The 22842-nt window shown below is 41.5% G+C and overlaps 1 protein-coding gene across 2 annotated transcripts in view; it reads left to right on the top strand.

Moving 5' to 3' along the window:
* The first annotated feature begins 1051 nt into the window (after window positions 1-1051).
* ECEL1 (endothelin converting enzyme like 1) overlaps window positions 1052-22842 on the top strand; it is a 109808-nt gene continuing 88017 nt past the window's right edge. For both annotated transcript variants that reach the window (XM_075268485.1, XM_075268484.1), the window contains exon 1: window positions 1052-1872. In XM_075268485.1, the coding sequence (XP_075124586.1) occupies window positions 1123-1872 (750 nt within the window). In that variant the 5' untranslated portion in view covers window positions 1052-1122. The remainder of the gene's footprint in view (window positions 1873-22842) is intronic.

Below are 22842 nucleotides of genomic sequence, written 5' to 3'. Positions count from 1 at the left end.
GACCATAAAGTATGCCATTATGTGCGGCACTTACTGCTGGTATGGTGTCTATACTTACTGTGACTATGAATGAGATTTACATATCTCCTCACTGCAGTTCTCCATGAAACAGTAGTATAAATTTACTTAAATGCAAATGGCAGTAGAAGAATTTTTTTTTAACCTGTCATAGCATTTCACAGCCCACAATCTGGTATGACTTATTGCCAGCTCAACCTATTGTTACTAGCTATGGATTTTTACAAATGAATATAAACCACTGTATGCTGCTTTACACTGTTTACTATTGAAGATAACATGATCAGAAATCTAATATGCTTGCAAACCTCTCCAGACTCTTCATGATATCCTTGTGAATTCTTCCAGGTTCATGCAGGTACTGACAGTCTATGAGTTTGTGCTCTTTAGGTGTCACTTTACCCTAAATGCGATAGCGCTTAGTGAAGGTAGAACTATTATAAACTGGTACAGTACACATGAAATGACAGTTTATGTACAGAACATACATTTTACATACAAATAGCAACTTTTCCACAGGTAGTGCATCCATGGAGACTACTAGTGTCGATCTTTGTTTGTGAATAGAGGCATAGCCCGTAAAATAAAAATTCACTTCTTAGAACTCTGCTGTTGTGCTGTTCCTTTGGTAGTCTTTGTATGAATAAACTGACAACCTACATTTATCTTGTAACACCCAGTCATCTAAGAGAAGATGCTCCAGAATTGTTATATTATAGAGAATACAATTATTTACTAAAGTAGACGTGTCAGGAAACTGGCAAGCAAGCAAGTGCTCTTTAATGTATCAGGGGCTAGTATCTATTATATTTTAGCATCTGAATGTTAAATATGTGCATAGATAGTATATGCATAAGTGTGGGAAATAATACTAATGGTAATAATAATAATAATAATAATGTATTTTACAGGTTTCTGACTTTGATAGAGGATTACTAAAAAAAAAAAGCAACAAAAAAACAATCGTCACCCTGAATCCTCCGCCTCTGAATTGTTTCTTCTTCAGTGAATTGTTAGTGATATGAACTTAATCCCCTCCCAAACTTTGAGGTGGGTCTGTAATATTCTATTCTCTGGACAATAACCGCATACATCTGTAAAGACATGGAAAAGACATATTCTTTGACAGCCCACTATGATGAGTTCCAGGAGGTCAAGTATGTCAGCAAGTACAACAGCAGCAGCACACTATCTAATGGTTTTAACATCCAGGTGAGCTCCAAAAAGCAGCCAAAGGGTATACCACGCTGGAGCAGGAGGGAGACGTGTCTGCTTTCTGGCCTGGTCTTTGCAGCTGGTCTATGTGTTATTTTAGGGTGCATGTTGGTGTTGAAGTATCTGTCTATGGACCAGGATGGACAATGCTTGGAAGAATGCCAGGAAAGAAAAGCTTTCACGAGGGCTTCCAAATTTATCAGCAGCAATATAGATCCCACCATTCCCCCCTGTACTGACTTCTACTCATTTGCTTGTGGAGGATGGCTAAGAAGACACAGGATACCAGAGGACAAGCTCATCTATGGCACTATAGCCGCCATCGGGGAACAGAATGAAGAAAAGTTGCAGCATCTTCTTTTACAACCTGTAAGGAGAAAGCACAAAGCATCTTCTGAGAGGAAAGTGAAAGAGTTCTTTAGGTCTTGTCTCAACATGAAAGAGATTGACCGAGTGGGGACACTTCCAATGCTGCAAGTTCTTGAGGATTGTGGTGGTTGGGATCTACCAGAATACTCCAAACACAAGTGGGACTTTAATGAATTGCTCTATAAGACACAAGGAGTCTACAGCACAGCAGTCTTCTTCTCACTGACAGTAAACTTAGATGACAAAAACTCTTCTAGATATGTTATCAGGGTAAGTGAAAAATACACTTTTGAAGTTTTTTGAACTGTGATTTCTACTCTTGTAGCCAGTAGTGCATTCTAGCATTGCTTCACTGTCAGGACTAACTCAGCAAATAATATATTGGGTTGGGACACACAGGGAGGGACTGTATCCAACTCACCAGCATCACCACCAGCTAACCCATGTGATCCACAGACCCATGTGATACCCAGTAGCACCATTGTAAAATGCCTTGTGTTGTAGGCACACAAAATCTAATAAAATAAAAATCTCATTATGATTATTAATGCTATGGTTTCAATTGCAGCTTTTAATCTTTACAATGGAAAGGTTAAGGCTAGTCTACACAGCAACTTTGGCCACTAGTCCCATCACATGACTAAAGATCGCCAGGTCTCACTGCAACTCCTTCACTAATGTTAGTGAATAGAATGAAGACACCTGTGTACTGTGACTTCTAGTAGCAAAAAATTCAACTTGAAGTTGTAGTCATAGCATGCTAGGAATTGCGATGCCACTCCATTACATTAATGAAGGAGTTGCAGGGTGACCTGGTGATCCTTGAATACATGAAAGGAGTTGCATCCAAAGTCATCACGTAGACCTACCCTAAAAGGTGCAGGATCATGATAATATGGCTCTCCAAATATCATAGGTGCTAAGGGGAGGAACTCACTCCAATCTACATACAGATAAAGACTCCCAGCACTTTGACATATAATGCACTTTAGAGTGAAAGCAATCCATATGATTTATTCTGTAGTGTTTCAGTCCATCTCGGACCTTTCTCAGATTACCAATATGGAAGAGGAGCTAAGAGCCAGGTAAGAAAAGGTCATATGGATTGCTTTATTCAATAAAACTGATCTTAAGTACAAAGCACTTGAGAGTGCAGGAGCCTTATATCTGCATGTAAGGTGTGGGAGACCTGTAATGGTTCCCTGCAGGTGAGCCACACTAAAAACCAGCAGTGTATAAGCATTGTGACTGCCTAGCTTAAAACTGTTTTCTATGTGTCCATTAAAGTTTACAGGCATAGCAAACAACCAACCTACAGTACCTAAAGTTTGTAGCCTATGAAACACATAAATGCGTCCCTTTGCTTTTCAGTAGATGGAGGAATGAGCTTTGGAGGAATGTGTTTATGTACATTAAACATTCTATTCCTGGTTAGTCATATTCCATTTCTGCCATTTAAGACCAGGAATCGAGATATATTGATGATCTAACCCTTCTTTAATTGCAATGAAGCCAACGTCTGCTATGTGACCTTCAAAGTGATGAATGTTCCCAGTACTAAGCACTTTTCTCTCAAACTGATCATTTAGTTATTTATTGAAGTTATCTGCGCTGATTTATCGTATTTTACATACAGTATCCCATCCGCGTTACATATAACTTAAGACAAGGCTTCCAGGTGATTTCTACCGCTCTGAGAGCAGATATTCTCGTGGGTAAAAAGCTGAACTCTGTGATACATAGGTTTCCATGACCTGGAGCAATATTTTAAGTAAAAAGCAAGAGTACATTGTGACAGGACTCCTAGGTGGGAGTCCAACTTACTCCAACCAGATGCAGATGTGACAGCTTAACCTGTATCAGTGTTTGTATAGAGAAAGTTGTCAATCATTCTGTCTAAGTAGGGCAAGAAGGATTGTCTCTCCTAGAAGTCCTAGAAGGATTTACGCTACTTTAAGGCTAAGGCCCAATGTAGTGAATTGGACCTGAAAAACACTGCAGAAAAGACCGCGTTGGAAATGCATTGCGTTTTTTAACAGAAAGTCTGCAGAGTTTTTCTATTCTCTTCTATAGTGTTTCCATAAGTATAACTGACATACTGCGATTTACAAAATGTACAAGTTTTTGAAATCACAGCATTTCCGTTGCGGGTATTTTTCTGCAATGTGTGAATGAGATTAGCCAGAATCTCATCCACTTTGCACGGACTGTAAAATGCCGCTTTTTTATTTTTTTATTTTCCGCTGCAACTAAGTTACAGAGTATATGCAACATGGGGCCCCGTTCTAAGACTAAAGCCCCACGTTGCAGAAACGCAGCTTTTTTGGTTGCAGATTTTGCTGCGTTTCTTTGAGCCAAAGCCAGGAGTGGATTGAGCAGAAGGGAGAAGTATAAGAAGCTTCCTAGATATTTCCCATTCCATTTGTAGCCATTATTGGCTTTTGATCAAAAAAACGCAGCAAAATCTGCAACACAAAAAGCTGCATTTCCACACTGTGGGTCCTCAGCCTAAATGAGTTTTTGGGATTGTTTTTTATCAATATCAAATTGATGGGGAGCCAAACCCACGCCCACACTGAACCACTGTTCAAGACTGCTGCTGGGCCTGGTGTAATACAGCATATGGAACTGGAAGCAAAGTAGATTGTATAGTGGACTGTATAGAGGACTGTAACTCTACTCCTATTGACTTGAATGGTATCTGAGCTGTAATAGTGTGACCAAATGACTATACAATGTACAGAGGCATCTGCATATACGCTGTATAGTACTAGGCCTGGCAGCAGCCCTGAACAGCTGGTAATTGTAGGGCACAGTGTTAGCCCCCACTGATCACATATTTAATGATCCACACTAATGATAGGCTGTCATAAAAAATGGTAAGCCCCTTCAACTCCAAATGACATCAACCTATGTATTACACAGTTCAGCTCTCCATCTACCATATGCTATAAGGAAGCATAAATCACAAAACATATTCACTTTAAATAGACTAATATACTAGTTATTTCACACCAAACACAATGGGTGCCCCTATAGAACATAACAGCACCTATCTCTTATGAACTGTAAATTGAAGGATATAATAGCTTATACTAAAACAAGATGGTGGAAATGAAAAGTAAATATATTAATAATTCTATTAAAGTAGATTTCATGTTTACGTTGGTAAGGTGACATGCCTAAGTGCAGATGGCTAAGTATAAGAAATTCTGAATATTTGCCTATTGTATGCATTTAATGTTTTATAGCTGTGATGTTACAAAGAGCCAGAGAATGTGTTAAACTCATATTAGAATTTTTTCACAACAACTGTAATAATTTATCCCGCATCTATTCAATCAAAAGTGTTCTATGGAGAAAGCAATGAAGACTAGAGAACATAAAGGGAAAGTGAGTAATTCTGCCTCAGAAATATGTATCTTGGCAGCTCCCAGCAGAGCAATGTTCATTTCACCCAGCAGAGCCGCCACACCCTTCTGTGTTCCTGCCAGTTCGGGAGCTTTGTGTCCTTTCATCCTACTTCATTACAACTATAATCTAGCTACATAGTATTGAAATGTCAGGCAGTAAAATGGAAGGCTTCTGTTCTGAACATCTCACGGAAAGGGTTTGATAAATGTAGATAAATGACAAGTTGAAGTCGTACTGTAGCTTCCTACTGTGCCAAGGATTATATTTGATACTTTCAGAAATTTGATGGCCACGACTGTTACGGGGAGTTGTTTGGGGGCATATGCACTTGCACTGTATGTATTAAAGAGAGTCTATCATCTGCCCCAAGCATACTCAACTACCACCACCATGTTACCCAGCACATTACAGTGATACACAACATATGGTCATGTATGTCACTTTTGTAGACTTGGAGAAAAAGAGGAGGTTGGTGCACGGGGCAGGCCTTCAGCCCTGGGGGCCTTCTTTTCTTGCTCAGGTAGGATGGGGAGTGTCATAGAGGTGGGGGGATCAATTCTCTCTGCACAGGGTGATACAGGCAGGAAATAGCAGGGCTCTGTAAGTGACAACAGCAGTGCTCCAGGGAGCTGAAGGCTCATCCTCAGTGCACTGACTGCCTCATTTGTAAAAGGCTTCAAAGTTGTTTTTTTCCAAAACTACACAAGTGGCATACATGACAAAGGTATGAGGTTTATCACTGTAATGTGCTCTGTAACATAATGGAGATGCTAAGTAAAAAATGGAACTCACTAAAGTATAACTAAATGATAAAATTCATATTTTATTAATAAGTCAAAAAACACATATTGTACAAAGGGGACAACATAGAATACAGTCACAATAATAACACTATCCAAACAGGTTAACAGTCTCATAGAACAAAGTTATTGCATATTTGGTAGCTCAGCTTATATAAAATGTGAGATGCCATGTAAATACTCATATACTATCGCAAGAAGCATATAAAGATTATGTATATATGCACTCATGCAAAATAGGACATACATTCATCTTGCTGGCCGGTAGTATGGCATTTACCATGATACTTTGACTCATTATCTAAGGGCTCATGCTTATTTAGTGTTTTTTTGTACGTTTGTATGTGTATGCCTAGCTGTATATCTTTTATATTGTCCTTTCCTATTTTCAAGGTGTATTCCTTCTTTTTATACACTTTAATTGGTATATGAGTTCACACACACGGGGTTCCCATTCTGTGCTCTGGGGCTGGAGATATCATGCTGTTAATTTCGGCACCGATGTCTCTCCACTGTCAGAAGGGCAGTCCTGACAGTCTGTCAGCTTTCTAGTGGTATATAAAACCCCATATGCATGTGAACATGAAAGATCCTCTTTAAACTTTACAGTTTGCACAATACAGTCAGACAAGTAATGTTCTCTTGGCATTCGCCAAACTTCACCTGACTTGTCAAGAATGAGACATACTTTCACAAATGTTTGTAAGTCTAAGGCCCCCATTGAGGAAACACAGTGTTTTTCCTTTCATGTCCTCTCAGATGTGGCATGTTATATACTGCTACAAAGATGACTGAATTCAGCGCACGTTTAATTTTGCAGGTATGTGCTCCAGCTCCTGAGACTGCTGTTAGTTCCGACTACCAATAACACTGCATTGTCAGAAGGACCGGCCTCACAGCTTAGCGTCATTGCATCACTGAACATTGAGGACGGCCCCTCTGACAGTGCAGGGATATCGGTAGCTGAAATGAATAGCACTTATATCTCTGGTTTCAGGCATGTACCTGCAAAACAGAAAGTATGCAGAATTCACCTGAAGTCACCTTTATAGCAATATATAACAAACCATCTCTTAGGCCCAGTTCACATCTGCATTCGGTATTCCGTTCGCATGCTGAGAGAAAAGGACTCTGCCACAAAAACCTCCAGAAATCGTCAGAGTATAAAAACGGCGGACACTCAGCAGACCCATTATAGTCCTCCGTGGGTAAACACTGTTTTGGGCTCTCGGTCATTCGAGTCCCCCGGCAGACCCAAAAGATGGAGAGCCAAGTGCAGATGTGAACCTTATGTTGTCCTAAGCTCACAGCTAAGTCTGATGATCTGTCATAGGATCAGAACAATAAACTGACAAATTAATAGAATAATGGATGCTGATGGAACACATTCTGTCTGCATCCGTCATCCGTTTTGTTGTTTATGTTCCAAATGAGAGATGAAGTTCTGTATTATTTTATCTTCCACCTAAAACAATAGCAAAGAAAATGGAAGAAAATGTTGCTTTTACATTACAGCGAATGATGACGGATGAAGACAGAATGTCCACCATCTGTATCCATCTTTCTATTCATTTTCTGTCCAGGGTTCTGGTCACATGACAGATCAGAACAATGGAATTAAAAGAAACTAATGTGAACACAGCCTTAGGGCTAGTTCACACGTGAACTGCCCGCGCGGGTTTTGACACAGAGAGAGACGCGGCTCGCCGCGTCTCTCTCTTGTCAAAACTCGCCCGCCGCGACCATCGCTGTCGCGGCTTAACCCTCTGCTGTCGGCTCAAATGAATGAGCCGACATAGGAGGGAGCTGCCGGGGGCGGAAGCCGCGCGGCTTCCGCCTGAAGAAAGGACATGTCCTTTCTTTTCTCCGCTAGCAGCAGCTCGCCGCTAGCGGAGAACAGAAGCCCGGCAGTCTCCATAGACCACCATTATAAGGGGAGGTTTTGGACGCGAAATCCGCTGTCAAAAACCTCCCCTTATACTCACGTGTGAACTAGCCCTTACTTGTCTTCTAAATCTCCTGTGAGATACAAAATTATTTTATTATCTCACCATTCTTGAGAATGTTTATACCTAGTAGGATAAATAGGAAGGTAATGTACAAATGACTGATTTGGGACTAACTATAAAGAATTTCTCACTGTTCTGACCTGTATATTTCATGAGTCTAATAGTACTTGCTTGATGGCTTTCTGTAGGAGCTAGATTCCTCCTAGCCAGCTATATATGCATAGGATTCCTGCCCCTCGGGGTCTATTTAAGGTGTTTAATGATAAATGCCTAGAATAGCTCATCTACTATCCGACTTCTCTATTTCAATTTTATTATTCCTTAATTCATTCAGAAATTGTCCATACTGCCTAGACTATCACGAAGCCCAGTCTGTGTATTTGCTAAGGATTTCCCAGGAAAGAAAGGCATCTCCACCTTGTGACTTGTAGCAGTATTACAATGCTGTAAGATACTGTACACAGTATACACTTCTTCCCCACGGTCAGTCTAATATAGTAATTGATTTGGACAATAATAGTGAATGTCTTATACAGTCCTATGAAAAAGTTTGGGCACCCCTATTAATCTTAATCATTTTTAGTTCTAAATATTTTGGTGTTTGCAACAGCCATTTCAGTTTGATATATCTAATAACTGATGGACACAGTAATATTTCAGGATTGAAATGAGGTTTATTGTACTAACAGAAAATGCGCAATATGCATTAAACCAAAATTTGACCGGTGCAAAAATATGGGCACCTCAACAGAAAAGTGACATTAATATTTAGTACATCCTCCTTTTGCAAAGATAACAGCCTCTAGTCGCTTCCTGTAGCTTTTAATCAGTTCCTGGATCCTGGATGAAGGTATTTTGGACCATTTCTTTCTACAAAACAATTCAAGTTCAGTTAAGTTTGATGGTCGCCGAACATGGACAGCCCGCTCTCAAATGATCTGAAAACAAAGATTGTTCAACATAGTTGTTCAGGGGAAGGATACAAAACGTTGTCTCAGAGATTTAACCTGTCAGTTTCCACTGTGAGGAACATAGTAAGGAAATGGAAGACCACAGGGACAGTTCTTGTTAAGCCCAGAAGTGGCAGGCCAAGAAAAATATCAGAAAGGCAGAGAAGAAGAATGGTGAGAACAGTCAAGGACAATCCACAGACCACCTCCAAAGAGCTGCAGCATCATCTTGCTGCAGATGGTGTCACTGTGCATCGGTCAACTATACAGCGCACTTTGCACAAATAGAAGCTGTATGGGAGAGTGATGAGAAAGAAGCCGTTTCTGCACGTACGCCACAAATAGAGTTGCCTGAGGTATGAAAAAGCACATTTGGACAAGGCAGCTTCATTTTGGAAACAAAAATTGAGTTGTTTGGTTATAAAAAAAGGCGTTATGCATGGCGTCCAAAAAGAAACAGCATTCCAAGAAAAACACATGCTACCCACTGTAAAATTTGGTGGAGGTTCCATCATGCTTTGGGGCTGTGTGGCCAATGCCGGCATCGGGAATCTTGTTAAAGTTGAGAGTCGCATGGATTCCACTCAGTATCAGCAGATTCTTGAGAATAATGTTCAAGAATCAGTGACGAAGTTGAAGTTACGCCGGGGATGGATATTTCAGCAAGACAATGATCCAAAACACCGCTCCAAATCCTCAGGCATTCATGCAGAGGAACAATTACAATGTTCTGGAATGGCCATCCCAGTCCCCAGACCTGAATATCATTGAACATCTGTGGGATGATTTGAAGCGGGCTGTCCATGCTCGGCGACCATCTAACTTAACTGAACTTGAATTGTTTGTCCAAAATACCTTTATCCAGGATCCAGGAACTGATTAAAAGCTACAGGAAGCGACTAGAGGCTGTTATCTTTGCAAAAGGAGGATCTACTAAATATTAATGTCACTTTTCTGTTGAGGTGCCCATACTTTTGCACCGGTCAAATTTTGGTTTAATGCATATTGCACATTTCCTGTTAGTACAATAAACCTCATTTCAATCCTGAAATATTACTGTGTCCATCAGTTATTAGATATATCAAACTGAAATGGCTGTTGCAAATACCAAAATATTTAGAACTAAAAATGAGTAAGATTAATAGGGGTGCCCAAACTTTTTCATAGGACTGTATATGACCACTGATACAGGCAGATACATTGTTTATTTACAAGTAGGATCACCCTCTGTAAGGGAACAGTGGCTGCAGCATGGAGTGAATATAGCTTTTGTCTTCCTTTATTGGACAGAAGGGTCTTTACCTATATACCTGAGGCCAGAAAGTGCTCTGCTTTCAGACAGGATGGATATACAGCGAAAGTTCTACAAATATCACCTCTATATATAGACACCCGCTTTATTTAGACCAGATTGACTGATTTTCAATTCCATCATATCCTATGTATACTGACACTCTTCAATGAGAAAATAACCCCTGTAGAAGATCCCTATATATTTTTTTATTGTAAATTTGGCTAGTGCTTTCTCTGTGTCAGAATCACATGGACCTGATGATAAGGCAAATGATTTGTGTTCCATTGTTAGCTGGTTGTTCTACAAACTGGTGATGTGAAGATGAACATACGGGAATATATGGGCATTTAGGGGGGACAATTTTTTTTGGAAGGGTCAGGTATTTTTGATAATACTTTTTCTGCTTCAACTTCTTTATGACTACACGTTTGCTTCACGATGAAGCTGCCAGCAGCAGCTGAAAACTCAATTGCAGAATCCTACTCGAAAACTTCACAGACACTAAATATTGGATGTGAAATGTTACAGTAACAACCACTTGTGACATTTCCATGGCTCATAAATGAGCAGGGAGGTCAAGACTGAGTCACTGACAATTTATTGTTCCCCAAGCTGACAGCAATAGTAAATGTGTAAATGTATAGGTATTGCTCTGACTACCTAAAAACCTACCCAAATCGTCCGCACAGCTGCTGGGCTGGTATGTCATGGGAGGACATTAACCCCTTAATAACAATGTGGACCATGCACTGCGCCTTTCTTTACTGCATAGTGCCGCCTGCGCACGTGTTTGATTGAATGTTTAGCACTAATTGCCTCTTCAAGCTGAAGTGACATTACAGCCGATGGCGGTTTATTTCCATAGCAAATGGTGGATCCATCAGGGACCTGGAAATGGCTCTTAATGTGCAAATTTACATGACTGATACTAGGAGGAAGTTAGAAAAACCTGTTTTGATCTGTGTAATTGTGCAATTTTAGCACAGAAAGCAGAGTAAATTATTGCCAGTTGGAGACAGGAAAAATAGAGGGGAAACGGGTAAAGGAAATAGATAATGAAAGAAACTGTGAGGTGAGGGAACTCATTACTGTCTGATGGTTCTCCAAAGCCCACTTGTCATTGCCTTAAAGAGAAATGCAAAGTTTATACATTGATAATTATTCTATGTGCTATGGTGAATGTTTTACAGTCTTTTATGTGTCCTGTATGAGTAGTAAGGGAAAGTGATGCTCCCACAGACTGTGCAATGGCAATTTTACATGAGGCACAAAGTTCCCCATTCCTCCATGCTGTTGCCGGATCCTTGTGAACCTATGGAGAACAACCACACGTACAGTATGCTCAGTATGAAAAAGAGCGGTTTACAATAACCTTGCGGTATACTTTGTTCTGGTCTCCATTATTTACTGTATATCCTTAATGTTAAAGGCATTGTAGTGATACTTATATAGCTGAAGAAAACCCAAAGCACTTTCTCAGAAACTTTATCATAGTTTGAAAACTCTATCAGACTGAAGAAGTCTTGCAGTAATCCTGGTATGTCACCCAATCTCACCCAATGTATACAGCATTATAGTTCACCGTATTTGCAGTAGTTCAAACAGCCCCAAAAGGTATTGAGGAGAAGGAGAGGCAATAGGAGAGGCACTCCATCTTGTGATATATACATAGTTACATAGTAGATGAGGTAGGAAGAAGACATCAGTCCATCAAGTCCAACCTATAACCCTACAATCCCTACAGTGTTAATCCAGGGGAAGGAAAAAAAAACCATGAGGCTCATGCCAATTGCCCCATTTCAGGGGAAAAAGTTCCTTCCCGACTCCAATCTGGCAGTCAGTATAAAAACTCTGGATCAACGTGTTCTTAAACTCTAGAGTCCATAACCTGTTATATTTTTCTCTTCAAGAAAGGCATCCAGGCCCTCTTTGAACTTGTTTAGTGAATCCACCATCACCACTTCCTGGGGCACAGAGTTCCAGAGCCTCACTTACTGTGAAGAATCCCCTTCTATGTTCCTGGTGAAACTTTCTTTCCTCCAGACGTAGTGGATGTCCACTTTCATAGGAATTCAATCACTGTTAACGAATTAGAGGAGCTTAAGGATAAGGCCCCACGTTGCAGAAATGCAACATTATTCGTTGTAGATTTTGCTGCCTTTTTTTGAGCCAAAGCCAAGAATGGCTACAATTGGAATTGGAAATATATAGGAAGTTTTTTATACTTCTATTTTCGGTTCAATCCACTCCTGGCTTTGGCTTAAAAAAAAACAGCAAAATCTACAACAAAATAAGGGCTTGTTCACATCTGCGCCCAGTCTCCGTTCTGCAGGTTTCCGTCTCCTGCCTGAAACTGGGCTGCAGACGGAAACCTGCAGTCATTTTTCAAACCCATTCATTTGAATGGATTTCAAAAGTGTCCAGCCGGTGAGCGTTTTATGTTCTCCATGGCACGCAGAAGACGGAAACCGCAGAACGGAGATCGAATGCTGGTGTGAACCCAGCGTAAGCTGCGTTTACGCAACTTGGGGCTTTAGCCTTACTGCTTCTTCTTCTTTTTTTTTTTTTTTAAATGTAGATTGTGAGCCTTGTATAGGGATCACATTGTACTTTTTTTTCCTATAAGTATGTCTTTTGTAGGAAATTCACACAAACACAGGGAGAACATACAAACTCCCTGCAGATGTTGTTCCTGGCAGGATTCAAACCCAGGACTCCAGAGCTGCAAGACTGCAGTGTTAACCACTGAGCCACCGTGTTGCCCCTTAGCCTTACTGCTTCTGACTGACTCTGTCAGCCATTTAATAAATGAGCAGGAGTCAGAATAGGGTTCTGGACAAATGCAGGAATTGGGGTCAGTGGTTTGGCATACCAACTCCACAACCAATTCCTGCATTCTCGTGCTTGAGAAGTGACAGAAAAGGTGTCCAAGGTCGCTAGACCTATATTTACATACATATATATATATATTACATTGATTACATAGATATCCTGGAACATAGTGTAGTCCCTCATTATGGTTGATATAAATATAGAGTAGCACTCTATAAATTTCATTGGTTGGTTATTTATTGCATTTAGTCTTAAATATGCTAAGATATCAGATGAATAATGAGGAACTTTTTATTAACTCAGCTTTAGTTTATTACCAAGAGCTCGACCAGGTTTAAGACAAATTGTCAAGACAGCTGGCAGTCACATTTTTGCTATTAATAAATAATATTTGTATATAGCTCTTATATATTTATAGATATAATCGATATGTTGGGAATACTTTATGGTTTACTTTTTACTTTGCTTATATAGCTTTTGTTCATTTGCATTCACCTTAAGTATAGTTTACAAGTAAATTGAAAAGACAAACTTCAGAATTGAAGAGAGGAATATTGCTGCCCATTTCTGGCATAAGCAAAAGTAAATAGCCCCCTAGAAGTCATCTTTGCCACCGGCATAAGATAATTAGGAGTAAATGAGCTGAACACTAAATGAACTGAACATTGAAGACTCACAGATGTTCAGAGAGGCATAAGTGGAACATAAAGATGCAGAGGACATGTGGCCTCCTATGGTCCCAGGACACCGCTCTTCAGACTTAGATGTGCACTGAGTATTGATCAATATCTTAACTTCATAAGGATGATGCTGAATTTGCATTGCTGATTAGTTTTGTATATATATATATATATATATATATATATATATATATATATATGCATCTATATATATTTAGACTGTAGATTAAATGGAAGCTTATTAAAATAAATGGTATGACTTTAGGCAGCAGTGACTTTAGGTGCATCCATAACATTTTGAACATATCCTTCCTTGAAATATTAGGATCATTGGGCTCCAATATCCAACAAGGACAGTAATCTAAAGGGATGCTTTCCTGCTGGTTAGCGCAGCATGCGGGGACCGGTGTGCCATATGGACTAGCAATCAGCTGCCTATCAATTAGGCAGGCATTAAACTGCCATCGGCTTGGCCTTCTGCCCCAGAATAATGTATAGCAGCATCTAGGACAGCCAGGGGAACAAGGTTATCTGCTTGGCTGGAGCTGAATGGTAATTTGCCATCTTTTAATATACCGTTTCCAAATGAAATGATTGCAAACAAGTGATTAACTAAGATAATAATATTACAGATCTTGAGCTGTGCTTATGAAATACACATCTCATTATCAGACATACTTGGGTCATATGATGTGGGATAGCCTGAAAGAATATTCAAGTGTTCAATATGCAGATGAATGGTATGATATTAAAGAATATGTACAGGAAACAAGTCACCCATATTGTACAGTCGCAACTGCTGTTTCTTGTTTTAACTCTCAGTTTGCATGCTCATGAAAATAAGAGGTTGTCATAGCCAAACACCAGCTTTAGGTATTAGTAACCATTACAGGGTACTCTGGGCACTGCTCTCTGCACCTACAATGAACCTAGCTTTTGTAACTACATTACAAAATTGTTCTCTACAAAGAGATCATTACAAATATGACTTAAGCTTTAAAGGAACATTCTAGTATTACTTATCCCTTTAAGCATACCTCCCAACTTTTGAAGAACCGAAAGAGGGACATAATGTGCGGCGCGCGTAGCGCGCTGCGGTAAATTTAGCCCCGCCCACTTTTGTGTTGACTCCGCCCACTCGTTAATTTTTCATGTGCCCGCACACAGTATATTCCTCCTACAGTCACCCGTAAATTATATGTCCCCCTTCTATCTCTCCCCCAGTTTCATATACACCCTTCATCTGCCCCCAGTTTCATGTCCCTCTTCCATCTCTGCCCCCAGATTCATGTCCCTCCATCTCTGCCCCCAGATTCATGTCCTCTCCATCTCTGCCCCAGATTCATATCCCCCATCTCTGCCCCCAGATTCATGTCCTCCATCTCTGCCCCCAGATTCATGTCCCCACATCTCTGCCCCCAGATTCATGTCCCCACATCTCTGCCCCAGATTCATGTCCCACATCTCTGCCCCCAGATTCATGTCCCTCCATCTCTGCCCCCAGATTCATGTCCTCTCCATCTCTGCCCCCAGATTCATGTCCCCCATCTCTGCCCCCAGATTCATGTCCCCCATCTCTGCCCTCAGATTCATGTCCTCTCCATCTCTGCCCCCAGATTCATGTCCCCACATCTCTGCCCCCAGATTCATGTCCCTCCATCTCTGCTCCCAAATTCATGTCCTCTCCATCTCTGCCCCCAGATTCATGTCCCCCATCTCTGCCCCCAGATTCATGTCCCCCATCTCTGCCCTCAGATTCATGTCCTCTCCATCTCTGCCCCCAGATTCATGTCCCTCCATCTCTGCCCCCAAATTCATGTCCCTCCATCTCTGCTCCCAAATTCATGTCCTCTCCATCTCTGCCCCCAGATTCATGTCCCACATCTCTGCCCCCAGATTCATGTCCCTCCATCTCTGCTCCCAAATTCATGTCCTCTCCATCTCTGCCCCCAGATTCATGTCCCACATCTCTGCCCCCAGATTCATGTCCTCTCCATCTCTGCCCCCAGATTCATGTCCTCTCCATCTCTTCCCCCAGATTCATGTCCTCTCCATCTCTGCCCCCAGTGTCATGCCGTCCTCTCCTTCATCTGCCCCCAGATTCACGTTCCACCTCCACATTATACTTACCTTCTCCTCCGCTCCCTCGCCGCTGTCTGCCCGCCTCTCTCGCTGACACATGCAGCTGAAGGAAGGAGCTGACACAGGTCAGCTCCTCGCTTCGCCGCTGCCCGCCTCTCTCCCTGACACATGCGGCTGAAGCTGCTCGCGTGCTCGCTTCGCCGCTGCGTCTCTCTCTCCCTGACACATGCGGCTGAAGCTGCTCGCGTGCTCGCTTCGCCGCTGCGTCTCTCTCTCGCTGACACATGCGGCTGAAGCGAGGAGCTGACCTGTGTCAGCTCCTCGATTCACCGCTGCCGCCGGCTCCTGGCTTGTACATTGCGTCTACAAACCAGGAGCCGGCGGCAGCAGCGAAGCGAGGAGCTGACACAGGTCAGCTCCTCGCTTCAGCCGCATGTGTCAGCGAGAGAGAGAGAGACGCAGCGGCGAAGCGAGCACGCGAGCAGCTTCAGCCGCGTGTGTCAGGGAGAGAGGCGGGCAGCGGCGAAGCGAGGAGCTGACCTGTGTCAGCTCCTTGCTTCAGCCGCATATGTGTTCAACTCAGATCTGCGTCCTCTGGACGCAGATCTGAGTTGAAATTGGGACATACCTCCCTCCAACCGGGACCGCGGGACATGTCACCCAAATCGGGACTGTCCCGCGGAAATCGGGATGGTTGGGAGGTATGCCTTTAAGTGCCACTATAATATCACATTGGATCATAATTTCATAGGCTTGGTTCACTCCTGTGCTGGGTCTCCGCTGGGTGATTCTGTTTCCCATTCTGTGTAAAAATGTGGAGAGAAAGGTTCTGCAAGCAGCAGAAACCAGGCGGAAATACGGCAAACCCCATTGAAGTCTATGGGGTCCACAGGTAACCGCATTTTTAAGCATATTAAATTTCCGTTTGTGGGGTCCTCAAGCAGACCCCATGAATGGAAACCTGAATGCATCTGTGAACCTAGCAATAGGGGTCAGAATAGTTTTTGTTTTCACACAAACTACTTTAATTTCTTTACTTCCCCTCAAACAGTCATAAATCATGTAGCTAGTAATTTGCTGCCTATATCCACCAATAGGGGGAGCTTTAAAATGTTTATGAAGTGCATTTACTCTAGTTATGGCTACAAGAAAACGGTATGACTGTGGGATTCTGTCTCAACACAAGCCCAACAACAGTCCAGTGCTCTCTCTCTATAGTTAGAATACTACTGCCATGGTTTTGCTCTCCACTACAGACCCTTGATTCCTGGCCCACATCTCAGCCTTCAGTGCAGCCGTGTGTGCTGAGAATATCAGGCACCACAGCTCTCCTGCTGCTTTTCAGGTCTGCACTAGCTAAGAGTGCTAATAAATTCTGTACCCATTGGACATTGGCTGGAAAAAGTCCCTGACCTTTAAAGAAACTGAAAGTCTGTGTGGACCAGCCAATATCCAGTAGGTACAGGCTTTAATACATCCCTTCCCACAGCATTATGTACCTGAATAATAGGACCTTTCCAATTCCTGCACAAAACAAAGGTGTTTTTCTGTTCTGTGTGTGCGTGGTTTATTTTCTAACCACCTCTTATTTTCTTTGCCTGTCCTGACCTCCTGCCTGTCTATACTCCCAGCCATGACCTCTGCTTGACTGACTATAACTTCGGATTCCTTATGTGTCTCAGTGGTTATTTCTTACACTAGGGCTGGGCAATGACCTACGCTGTGAATCAAAATGACAACTAAATAGACATGTGCCTTGATCAGGATTGATAAATGATTGACTTGTTTTTGTTTTGTTGTCCACACTTTACAGGACGTTTCATAAATTGCAGATCGCTGAAAAAATGGGAGTGGTCTTTTCAAGGGGTGTGTAAAAGGGCACAGCTAAGCATATTCAGACACCCCCTAGAAATTACCTTTTATTACTTAAAAAAAAAAAATTAATAAAAGCTCAATTTTTATTTATGCCACCTTGCAAAGGAGGCATGTTAAGGGCTTTGTACCCAGAGAGTCTGATCGCTCACACAATACAATCATATGTATGAATCCTTCACCATACTACTCTCCCACAAACTACTGTATATTTACATCAATTTGTGAAAAAAGAGTAATATATTCTATATCATTAATTCCATTTGCACTAAAAGGACTACCAGGGAAACTATCAGTTTATAACACTAAACTACCCACAGGTCCAAATAACCCTGCTGCAAAGCTGTCTGTGCCTGCGTTATAGAAAAAAATCTTTCTACTTACCTAGAAATGAGTCCCATCGGAGTGACCTCTAATTCTCCTGGTGCGGTGAAGCTGGAGATCTGCTCTTTGCACAGAGGTCTGGCAATCAGTTTGTAGTGAATTAGAATTAATAGAATACTGAGGCAGCGCTATGGCTGTGTCACTTCTGTCTGCACAGTGACATCATACTCATAAAGGGAGTCTACCACCACCAAAACCATTTCTAAACTATTTATATGGCACTTGTGACTTGACTACAGATGTTAGATAAATATATAGGGCTGTTTGGGACACTAAAACCCAGGACATTAAAGGGGCTCTATCACTAGGAAAAGTCATTTTTAACTAATCACACCTTTGCATAGCCTTTAGAAAGTCTATTTCACACCTACCTATAGTATGTAGATTGCCTCAGTGCTTTCTGCATAAGTCCGTTTTTATTCATATGCTAATTAGACTGGTGCACGATAGATCGTGCACACCTCTCCTATTGTTTTCTATGGGAGGCTGCTGCTGCTGATGACTCAGTTTCCTGTTTGCTTCACACACATAGAAGATAATAGCAGAGAGGAGGCTGCTGGGAACTTCCTGTGCTGGCTGGAAGTTCATTAGCATATTAATAAAAACGGACTTATTCAGAGACCACTGAGGCAATTTACATACTAAAGGTAGGTGTGGAATAGACTTTCTAAAGCCTATGCAAGCATGTGATTAGTTAAAAATGACTTTTCCCAGTGATAGAGCCCCTTTAAAGGGGTATTCCCACCTCACATACTCAGCAGTCTTCACTCTTGTAAAATCATCTTTCTTCCTGGTTGCTTGCATCATTTGGTGGGCGTGGTTTCACAGGCAACCTGCTGTTTAGCTCCGCCCCAAATTCGTGTGTAGCTCCGCCCACCCACATTGGACTATGAAGTACAGGCAGCAGCAACTCCATTCTGTGTTACATACAGAGACTGCCTGTCTCTGCCATAATGAACACAATTGAATTAGCTAGCCTGATAACTGGGAGAACAGAAGAAATGAAAGCAGCTCCTCTATCTGAGTGCAGGACCTAGGTCACATGGTGCAGACACAGGATTAGCTACATACACAGGCTCTCTCCCTGCACTTAGCCCCTCCTCCCTCCCCCCTGAGAGCAGCAGATACATCACTTGACTCATGAGCAGCTAAGTCAGGGCTGTGGCCACAAAAAATTGAATAAAGTAAGATAGTGGACACACAAAGCAGTTTTGCTGAAGCAGTGTATTTAGGAAAAGTCTTACATCCACATTAACCAGCAGTATAGATAGGATCCTTGTGATGGGACAACCCCTTTAAGGATCTGTGGGTGGTTTGGTGCTCCAAGTTACCATGACAGGTTCCCTTAATTGCAAATTGAGCACTATCTTTGCTCTGTATGAGTTCCAACAGCCAGAAAAAGGAATGGTTACCTGCGTCTCTGCTTAGAAGTCTCTGCCTATTGTAATAACCAAATAACTGACATGAGCAAGACCATGTTGGTTAATGTGGCTGAATTTCGATTATTAGCCCAGTCCTACCTTTGTAAGGAGGCAATAGTTAACTTCCTTCATTAAGCAACCCTAGGTGGGAGAACATAGATGGCCATATATAGAGTCCCCACCTAAGACCAGTTAGCATCCCCTGAGTAGCAGTATGCAGGGAAGCACCACAACTGGTAAAACCCAGCTGTCCATTCATTCATTTTTGTGGAAGGAATAACAGAGGAACATCACATGAAGCTCTAAGAAAAGACGCTATAGAATTGTTTTCATGGGGAATGCAATTACTTACTAAAAACATAAATGTAGGGTTGAGGTCTTTAAGGCATTTTTTTTTTTGTAATTCAAAAGAGCATCAATGTGTCTCCAGATTATGTATATTGATTTCTGAGTTTTTATTTAATTGCACAGTGCGGACATAGTGAGACTGAGATGTGGCCGTGGCCGAAGTGCCCATGAATAATGGGTAACCATGCCAATTGCCACAGTTTTATTCATTCATTACAAGCTGATTGTTTATTGAATGCGTCACATTAATGGGTGTGTAGTATCCTGTATAACCATGCTGCTGCTTAATTAGAAGAGTTAATGAACAATTCATTTGTAGTGAATTGGAATTAATGGAATACTTGGCAGCAGCATCGCCTCCCAGTTTAGGGTCATGTCCTGGCTGCGTCACATCTGAATCTCAGCCACTTCATGACTGCATTACTGTACACGCACATGGAGTCTACCACCAACAATATCACTTCTAACTACTTGTAAACTGTTACATTTCTTGACAGGCAGATTGAGCTTTGATATAAAAAAATACATGTTCACTATGTCAGTAATTTCCCCTACAAAAGCATGGACACAATTTTCATGGTGGACTCCCCTGAAGGAAAACAACTCAGGAATCAATAATATGAGTGAGTGTCAGAATGTGCTACACATTTTACATATACCATTCATCATATTATTGCCATTGTAGTAGAGGAGCAGTCCATGGCCCACAGGTTACACTTCTTACTGCAATCCTTTGTCTTGTTTATAGTCACAATAAGTCACCCAGTAAGAAGCAGAATATTCTTCCACGATATCTGGAAAATACTTGTCATCTCCATGGTTACACTATATTAAATCAAATATCAAACACAAAGTAATATACAGTTACAGAAAGTATGAAGGAAATCTTTAAGTTTCTACATGGGAGTTTAATTTTAAATTCAGTGAATTTTTTGGTGCCTCTTTTAGGCTAAGGCCCCACATTACGGAAACATGGCTTATTTTGTTGCAGATTTTGAGGGGTTTTTTTTCTAGCCAAAGCCAGTTGTAGACAGAACAGAAGGGAGAAGTATAAGAACTTCCTATATGTTTCCTATTCCTTCAGTAGCCACTACTAGGCTTGGCTCAAAAAATCACAGCAAAATCTGCAGCAAAAAAAGCAGCTTTTCCACAATGTGGGGACTTAGCCGTAGGGTCCATTCACACGGAGGAAAACGGTGAGGAATTTGGTGTGGAATTTCAGTGCTGAAATTCTACATCAAATTCCTCATCAATTTCCTCATGGACCCTTAGGCTGAGACCATGCTGAAATCCCACATTACGGAAAAACAGTTCTTTTTTGTTTCCGATTTTGCTGTGGTTTTTGAGTGGATTGACCAGAAGGTATAAGTACTTACTTCCTATAGATTTCCTAATCTTTTTGTAGCCATTCTTGGATTTAGCTCAAAAAACTGCAGCAAAATCTGCAACACAACATTCTGCGTTTCTACAAAGTGGTGCACCAGCCTTAGGTAAAAACAAATGCTGTGTTTTACAGTCACTGCAAAGTGGATGGGATTCTATCTAATTTCAGCCACACAATGTGTTTTCCATATAACTATAATTGGGGCAGAAAGTCAGCAGAAGAAAACTCTGTGGACTTTCTGTGAAAAACGCTGCAGAAAATAACGTGATGCATTGCTGCTGCAGTTTTTCCTGCAGCGTTCTTTTTGCTGCAGCTCGCTACATGGGGCCTTAGCATTAGTGAGACTTTTGGCATAGTTTTTGGGTGCTGTTTCTCCAACCATCTATTGGAGAACAATGTACAGTGCTATATGCCGGCAAGATTCGCCTGGATACACCTGTGTAGAGTAGGCGTCAGGGAAACCTCTTTGTGATGTGTGCCAGAGGCACCTCCTCTTTGACCCACTCCCAACCCATTACACTTTCCTTCTTCCTGGCAGTTCCAGACACGGGACGTCATCAGTGGCCGGCACTTCCTCTTTGTGATTTGTGCCAGCCGCACACACAATGAAGAGACGGCATTTCAGCAATGACATCCCGTGGTCCGGATATCAACAGGAAAAATGGTATAATGGGGCTGGGGATGGGTGCTTTCCGCTGATGTTGCGGCTGCAAATTTCCTTTAGACCAAGACCCATCAGCGTAAAGGCAAAAATGTAATATATAAGAAAGTTAAAGAGGGTTGGGAGGCATTGGGACCTTGTCTTAATAATATCAATTTATCCTGGACAACCCCTTTAATATATACATATCTAGTGGATATACAGGATGGAGAAATATAACTGCTTGGTAGCTACAGTACATTCTGGAGGGTTGGCTTTGAATGGATGTTTACAGGAATAGATATCAATCCGAAAATGATGTGTGAATACATATGCTGGAGAAACTAGTAAACTCAGACCAAGAATGAATTGTAAGGGTGCATTCACACTGAGTAAACGCTAGCTTATTTTGTAGAGTAAAATTACACTTGTAAATTTTGCTATCCCATTGACTTCAATGATATTTTTTTACAAGTGTAAAAATACGCCTGTAAAAAATACGCCTGTAAAAATACGCCTGTAAAAATACGCCTGTAAAATGTCATTGAAGTCAATGGGATAGCAAAATTTACAAGTGTAATTTTACTTTACAAAATAAGCTAGCGTTTACTCAGTGTGAATGCACCCTTAGACAAAAGGAGACAGTTCTGAATCCCTTTGGCCTGTAAATCTCAGACTGCACAATGAAATATGCTATGATGATCTGTGAAAACACACTAGAACAGGACATACCTTTTTCATAAAGACTGACGATCTGTGTGAAATAAAGAATGTGCATATGGACTCATTGAAGACAATAACTCTGTGTGCAGCCTGAGTCTAGTCGCTCAGACTTGGACTACACAAAAGCTGCCAAACTTACTTGGATGCCTTGTAGTAGTTTTCATTAAATCCTTATTTATCTGTCGCAGCAGAGCCAAGTGCTAAGTCAGCTGGAGGCCTCTAAATTAAGGGTCGACTGCTGGGACCCCACTGATCACAAGAACGGGCTCTCTCCATTCACTCTTATAGGTCTGCTGGAAATAGCTGAGCATAGTACTTGTCTATCTTCGACAGTCCTCTAGGGAATTAGGTGTGCATGCTCCATTCACATGGAAGAACAGATCTAGAAATTCCCCTAAAATCAATGT

The sequence above is a fragment of the Leptodactylus fuscus genome, chromosome 3, assembly GCF_031893055.1.
Source record: "Leptodactylus fuscus isolate aLepFus1 chromosome 3, aLepFus1.hap2, whole genome shotgun sequence".
Classification (NCBI taxonomy): domain Eukaryota; kingdom Metazoa; phylum Chordata; class Amphibia; order Anura; family Leptodactylidae; genus Leptodactylus; species Leptodactylus fuscus.
This window is presented reverse-complemented; position numbering and strand designations above follow the sequence as displayed.